Source organism: Alosa pseudoharengus, unplaced genomic scaffold, assembly GCF_046254945.1.
Source record: "Alosa pseudoharengus isolate Yale_2024_CS ecotype anadromous, Long Island Sound unplaced genomic scaffold, YU_APseudo_1.1 YU_APseudo_1.1_scf_4, whole genome shotgun sequence".
NCBI lineage: Eukaryota > Metazoa > Chordata > Actinopteri > Clupeiformes > Clupeidae > Alosa > Alosa pseudoharengus.
In genome coordinates, this window is record NW_027468774.1 from 18,640,742 (window position 1) to 18,648,600 (window position 7,859).

At 45.0% G+C, this 7,859-nt stretch overlaps 1 protein-coding gene across 3 annotated transcripts in view; it reads left to right on the forward strand.

Annotated features, from left to right (window-relative positions):
- Nucleotides 1-962: 962 nt before the first annotated feature.
- fmnl1a (formin-like 1a) overlaps nt 963-7,859 on the forward strand; it is a 17,091-nt gene continuing 10,194 nt past the window's right edge. For all 3 annotated transcript variants that reach the window (XM_076265131.1, XM_076265133.1, XM_076265134.1), the window contains exons 1-3: nt 963-1,994; nt 4,959-5,042; nt 6,755-6,841. In XM_076265131.1, coding sequence (XP_076121246.1) covers nt 1,821-1,994; nt 4,959-5,042; nt 6,755-6,841 — 345 coding nt within the window. In that variant the 5' untranslated portion in view covers nt 963-1,820. The remainder of the gene's footprint in view (nt 1,995-4,958; nt 5,043-6,754; nt 6,842-7,859) is intronic.

Below are 7,859 nucleotides of genomic sequence, written 5' to 3' on the forward strand. Positions count from 1 at the left end.
TTCAAAATTAATTAAAAATTATTCAGATTACATTACATTATTTTTGTAATCCAATGGATTGCGTTACTGATTACAAAATTGGTGTGTAGTCTGTACTCACGGATAACAGATTACATTTCAAAGTAATCTGACCCAACACTGTAGATAGGCACAGAATCATAGACAATAAAAACACATATGTTACCAGATGAACTTAAGGAATACATACGCCCCCCCCCCCTCCAAAAAAAAAGTTCTACATCGATGTCTTCATCCTATCAAGTGTACTTACATAATTTATTTGTTGAGAGGAATGTATTTAATGTAACTGGAGTGAACATATTGCCAAATGTGAAGTATAGAAGTGGGTGAATTAACACAGATATTACATTTGGGTGACTGAGGCTGGAATAAATGTATCCCTGATATCACAAATCTGGGACTGAAAGCCCATTTTCAAAACAAAAAAAAACATCCTTCATTTCTCTTCATTTACACTCACTTGATTATTAAACAGCCCACTTCTTGTTTTTAGTCATTAAATATACTGTAGAGGAAGCATACATGTTATCAACAGTGTCCCTCTACCTGACCAATGGTGTTGAGATTTCTAAATGCTCTCTTACACCTGCCCTTTCAGTAGACCATGCTGGTCTGTTGCATCATGCACTCCCACTCGGTGTGAACCAGCACTCTCATTCATACCCCGCGCCTCGAACCTTCATAGCATCTCGCTATTTTAAATTTGACCTGTGAGTGCTATTCTCAGCCACCCCTCTATCTCGTGTCTTTACGGTAACCTATGTAACCATCTCTCTCTCTCTCTCCTTCTCTCTCTCTCTCTCTCTCTCTCTCTCTCTCTCTCTCTCTCTTTATCACCCCCCTTGCCTCGCCTTCCGTTTAGGCCTCTTTCATACAGGAAGTCAGTACTTCTGCTTTTGTGGTGTCGATGCTGCGTTGCACACCAAGTTGAAACTCTTCCTCTCCCCTCCCTGACACTCTCACCGCTGCAGTCAACCAGTCAAAGTGTGTGTGTGTGGAGACGCCCTTCCCTGCCTTTAGGTATCTGGGCGTAGTTTTATTTATCTGCTGGACGGTTGATGAAGAAGGAGATACAGAGGAGGTACAAAGAAGGAGAGTGCTGAGGCTGTTCTAACTTGGGGAAAGATGCTGTCCCGACCACGCTGTCTCTGGAGAAGGCATGAGGCACAGGCAGAAAACGACGCTGGCTCTACATGGAGATTGTAATGACCTGGTGGTCTTCAGCTAAGGATCAGGAAGACAATAGGGCAGGAGTCACCATTTCATGCACTGGAGCTAGAGTTGACTGGATTTTTCAACACGGTTGGACAACACGGCTGGCTTTTCAGATTTTAAGAAGTGAAGATATCGGACTTGGGTGACAGTTGACATCAGCAAGGACTTTCGCTCCATTTTGAAATGGAGAACTAGTAGTGGTTGTTTGGAACCCCTATGACTTACAGTTGTACCATTTGCGATAGTTTCCACTTTGAAGACACTGAAGGACCTTTCAGAACTATCCATCCATCAGACAACTTTATTATCATTGGTATTACAGGTTCAAAGCCAAGGCTAACCTAATCTAACCTAACCTATTCTTTAAACGGAGGATCACTTCAGACTCAGCTTGGGATTAGGAGCTGTGCAGGGTAGGATTGTCTTCTCCGTTCTTCTCAGATTGTTTTTCTCAGCTGATTGAACAAAAAAACTCCAGAGTGACCCTTATTCTCAGCAGGAGTTCAGTCTCAGCTATACAGTAGCATTTCTTCATTTGGTTGTTGGATCAAGTGTCCTTCCTGGATTTCCTGTTGAGGGTGGTTATGGGTAACGCTGCGGGTGGCCTGGAGCAAGCGGATGGCCCGGAGACTCGGAGCTCCACCAGTGGCCTCGCCGTGGTTACCCCCACTGCCACCGTGAGGAAGAAAGCGGCTGCCCCCCCGAAACTGCCCATACCTCCTGACGATGAGCTCGAGGAGAGATTCAACGTGGTGCTGGTAAGTTCCAGACGGGCACATAAACACACACAGTCCTGCCACAAGTGGACAGACAAACAGTCACACTCACATGGGTGTTTCAGCATGCATGTACCTGCAATGTCATGGACAATGGCAATATAGAGCCATCATTCATGCACAGATATGCTGTAGATACTAAGTGGAAACATAAGCAAACACAAATGTACACACTCTGATGCTCTGGGGCAGAGAGAGGAGGGATTGACTTGATTTAGTTGAGAGTGCATCATGCTGGGGTAGGCCCCAGAAAAGCTTAACCAACTTCTGAGGTAAACTTATCAATGTTAGATCTCTTGTCAATATTCGGGGATCTCAACACACTAATCCCACAAACCCCTCTTCTTGGTGTGGTTAGTTTATGGTAGCTCTCTCTCTCTCTCTCTCTCTCTCGCTCTCTCTCTCTCTCTCTCTCTCTCTCTCTCTCTCGCTCTCTCGCTCTTTGTTGTTACTGTCAGCCAGCCTCTGTGTCACAGGGTCATTTAAGGTAGTGCAAGAGCTGACTGAAGTGTATCACAACCTGCTGACTAGCATCCTTCATGTTCAGGTGGCCCTCATGTTGGGCTTTAAATTAATTCCTATTTATGTCTTGTGTGTGTGTGTGCGCGATGGTAATGCAGTGACTAAGGAGCTGGGCTAGCATGCAGAAGGCTGCAAAGTTGTAGGTTCAATACTCAGCTTCCAATGGCTTGCCCTTGAGCAAGACACCCCAAATTGCTCCGGGGCCCTTTTAATATAATTGACATGTAAGACGCTTTGGATAAAAGCATCTGCTAAATGAATAAATTCAAAAAGCAAATGTGTGTGTGTGTGCGTGTGAATGTGTGTGTGTGTGTGTGTGTGTGTGTGTGTGTATGTGCGTGTGAGAGAGAGAGAGAGTGAGTGTGTGGCTTTCATATGACCATGGCAGACATTCATTTTGACAGCTCACACACACAGATGCATTTCCATCCTTACACACCCAGCAGTGGCAACTCGCTCTGAGGAAGTGACCTCAGTTCTCCTTTCTTCGTCCTCCCCAGCTCTCCTGTCACCAAAGCAACAGTGGGCATACAGCGTTTGTGCAACTGGGGGGGGGGGGGGGGGGTTAGGATGCATTTGAGTGAGCGTGTGATTGTTGGGTTGGAAGACAGCTAGTCACGCACTCTATGAAGAAATCTAGAGCTTTAACTTCCCCTCAACACTATCTAAACTACACAGAGAAGAAAAGGATGTCTCTCTCTTTCTGCATCTCTCTTTGGCTCTCTCCATCTCTCATGATTAGTGTTATCTGACATGTGTGCTTTGTCTTTTCAATAAGTGAGGAGTGAGCCAGTTTGAGCCATTACAATCTGCTCTTGATTGATATCGTCACTGTCAAGATTGTGAGGATAAAAGGAGTTCAAAGAACATTAGCACATACAAGATGGTGCAATTTCCGTGGTCTTGTGGACATGAGGTCAATTATAGTTAGTTAAGTAGTTATAATAAACATATAGTTGTAGTTTTATCACCGGCTATCCCATTTTAATTTCAGGGGTTTCACGGTTTTAGATGTGTTATGAAGAGGGTGTGGACGCATCACAATAAGTCACATGAATGTGAAACTTGAAACATGAAGGTTAGCTTACAGGGATACAGTTCCAGTGGGCTGGTGTCCGTAGGTGGACAGTGCCATCTCTGTCTCATACCAGAAGTAGTGGGCAGCTGGCTGTTTGTTCTGTCTCCCGTTCTGTAGATAGAGATAGATAGATAGATAGATACTTTATTGATCCCCAGGGGAAATTCAAGATTCATGTCGGCTACTTCCCCCACATTTGCCTACCCTGCCCCACCCCTGTGTCTTGCTCTCCCTCCCTTTCGCTCTGTTTCTGCTCAAGGGGCTGACAGGAAACCACAGACAGACCTGAAAACAACACGCCCAGTGCCGGCGCCATCTCTGTGCACTCACCCATCTGAAGAGTCGGACGCCCATTGCACTTTAACCTGCATTTGTTACCACAGGGAAGCTGTAGCCTTATTCTGTGGCCATAGTATTGTCGCTCGTGTTCATATCTGCAGTACATCTATAGAAGTGCATACTGTCTTCATAAATAGTTAATCTTGTAAATGAATTTGAATGAAGAGGGACTGGGGGTATACAGTATACTGGAAAGGAAATCCAGGCATGAACTGCAGTGTCTTGTAGTAAGTACTGCAGAGGATGGCGTTGTGTAATGGTTCTTCAGAAACAGGCATTTTCAGATAGCCTACAGTGTCCTTCATCAGCTTTTCACACCCAAATGCCCCAGAGACTGTGGTAAACAAATGTGTTTATAGTATAACACTTATGGCAAGGTTGTCTAAGTACATAGTGTACGGATGAGCTGTTTTTCCTTGACATTATCATCATGTCAAACACTGTTATTGCTGTTGAAGCAGATACTGAAGTTTGTTTACATAAAATGGTTGATTTTTAACAACTGATTATTGAAAATCATTTTCTTATTTCGGTGGCGTTTTTTGTAAATGTTGTGTGTTACACATCTGTATTTTCCAGAGAGAGAGATAGAGAGAACATGTGAGACAGAGAATTGTCAGTGACTGTTAGCGGTTCAATAAGGGTGCCATGGCAACAGAGCCAAGTGTCCCAACCTCCCTGTCCCCATCCATCCATCTTCACATCCACACGTGACAGCCTTCTGCTGTTCACAATCATTTTCACATTCTATTGTCATGGGTCATGACACACATACAATATGACAGACCACCCTTTGTGCACATGATTGTGCTTCTGTTGAAGTGGTGTCATCATGCCCTGGTTTACATCTTCCTTCACATTGGACAAGACAATATGCTAAAATGAATTAACCAAAATGAAATTGAAGTGTTTGTATACAGTCTTTCACTGTATCTTTTAGAGCGTGTGGTTTGTAATATGGCGACCATATGATGACCAGCTGATGTGAATGTGTCTTCTGTCCACAGAGCTCCATGAACCTGCCGCCAGACAAGATGAAGCTACTTAGTCAGTACGACAATGAGAAGAAGTGGGAGCTGGTGTGCGATCAGGTACAGTGCACGTCTCTATCATCCTAGAGCTGGGCTACACAAGCCCAAACCCCTAGCAGTTGGTCTGGGATCAGATTAGTTCATTTTTGGTCAGATCATCCACATCCATGATAGTCCAACGGTAGATATGTTTGGCCCATGGCCTACACGGTAGAATGTCAAGCTGGGTTCGCTCTTTTGACTGATCAGTCTGTGAATGTTTGGTGAGTGTGGGGTTAGACTGCAGATGGCCCTAGAAACCACCACCTCACGTTGTCATATAGTGGTGAGGGTGATTACTTCTTTTTATTGTCCATGCTGACAGTAGCATCATGTCAAAGACAATCAATCAGCCAGGTGATTAGGCGAATCCAGGCTAGCATTGCCCTTGCCATCCTCCCTAGAGAAAGGCCGTCTTCCTCACAGTAGGCTAGCAGAAGTCTATAAAGTACACAGAGAAGCAGCTTGGCTGAAGATGTAGCTTTCTCAGACGTGTGTGTGTGTGTGAGGGAGAAACTGGTCATAAAAACCACTGGTGTAAAAGAGAAACAGCCATCTGTGCAAAAGCTGCTGTCAGTCTTGTCTCCACAGAGACCTCTGTTCAGAAGAGGAATAAAAAGCGTTTGAGAAACACACCAGAGGGTTCAGCAAAGGGTTGTGATCAATCTTTTCTCCATTATTTTCTTCTTGTTAATGTCACATGCATGTGGTGTGCAGATGACCAAGCACTTTATAGAGGCTGACTTAAATTACGTGCACAGTGTTACATGACATGACAGTCATAAAACTATAAAACCGCCATTACAGAGGCTTTGGTTAGTTGACAGACAGTACAGAACAAGCAGTAAAGCTTTTATCATTACTTTCAATAGAAGTAGCTACTGGATATTTGGGCTGCAATTCATGCAGAATTGGTTTGTCACTGGCAGAGCAAATTTCTTCACTCTTCAGAGTCACATATGAACACACCCGCCCCAACTGTCTTTCACCTACTCTCTACCCATTGTCCTATAGGCTACATACACTTGCGCATATTCACACACAAGCACGCCTTCACACACACACACACATTCACATAAAAATACATACATAGATACCTGAACATATTCACACACCCAGACACGCCTTACATATTTACCCCCACACCAACTTCACCTAAAACCCCTTTCTCTTATTCTGTCTCTCTTACTCTCTCTCTCTCTCTCTCTCTCTCCTTCTCTCTCCCTCTCTCTTTCTCTCTTTCTCTCTCTCACACACACACACACACACATCACGTCTCACATCCCAACCATCCACCAGTCTCACAACGCATGAGAAACATCCCTCAAGAGCCCCATGTTTGACTCTGCACCCTCATGCCTGGCTGTCCTGACACCCTGACTGTCACCTACACGCCTGCATGGGCTGATGCAGGCTGATGTCAGCGTGATGTAAGCGTGCAACAGTCACCATAGTTGGTGGGAGGCGCCCGATGCGATGAGCGGAAACCAGAACTGCGGTAGCCGCTCGCTTCCTGTGTCAATATTTTTGTCTCCATGACGACTCTCTGACCATGTTTCGAGGAGCATCTGCATGTACAACCGCAAAAAGGCTACAACCACAGCAAAAGCCTGTCTAAAGGAGTGAAGTCATACAGAAACCAACCTTACACCACACATTTCCTTCACTGCATCAGTTGTTCCTCGACCACACCTTCACCTAATCCCTCCTTCCGTCCTATCTCCCCCCCACAGGAGCGCTTTCAGGTGAAGAACCCTCCCTCAGCCTACCTGAACAAGATCCGAGCCTTCTACCAGGACCAGGGCGGAGTGGCCCGGAGAGTGAGTCCAACTCTCTCTCCCTCTCTCTCTCTCTCTCTCTCTCTCTGCCACCTCTCTTCCCCTCTTCACGCTTCCCTTTCTCATCCCACTCCTCCCACTGTTCTTCCATATGCTGGAGGCTGGGACGCCTCCTAGTTACGTATATTCTTCCGTTTTCATTTTTGCTGGCCTTACTGAAACTTATCTCCTACCCTTTGACTCTTTCTCTTCCCTTTTCTTTGCTTCAACTCTGACTTTGAAGTTTTGCTGAGCGACATGTACAGTAAGCAGTGGTGAGTCCACGTGTGGCGTCCTCTCTTGTTGTCTACTATCTACTTGTCTTGAATCTTTTTTAAGTTCTGTGTTCTGAGACTCCTCATTTGAAGCTATGCAGCTATCCAGCTGCTTAGATGTGTAGTCCATCCCAGTGACCTGAAGCACACTCTGAGCAGTGTGGTAGGAGATTGTGGGGTTTAGTTCAGTGGAGAGATAATTATGTACTTTGAATATATCTGTTCAAAAACATAAGGGCTTAGGAAAGGGATCTTTGAAAAACATCAAGTGTATACATATTCAACTGTTAAACAGCTGATGAGCTTTGCTAGCTTATGGTCACCTAATATCACAAGCTTGACCTCATGGGCTGACCTGAACCCACACAGGTGAAACAATGCACATCCACTTCACATGTGAAGTGTGAGCCGGTAAGGTCAGATCCTATGCAGTGTGCAGGACACTTCCTCTATAAGTGTCCCTGATGGGCATCTCGCCTGAGGTCTGTGTCAGTGTCACGTTCTCTTCTAAAAATGGGCATACAAGACCCATTTCACTGCCGATTTCAGGCTTTCAGCGTGCTATTTATTGCCAGGGTCACTAAGCCCACTGCATGGGAGCTCGTCAAGATGAGCTAGCTGTTGCATTATAAATGAGCAATTTAATAGAGTGGCAATTTAAAAGGCAACATTGTGAACAAGTGGCTTAAATAGGTCTTTCGGGTAGGTCCAATGTAGTTGCTCTCATGGGGGCTTTTAACCTTTTC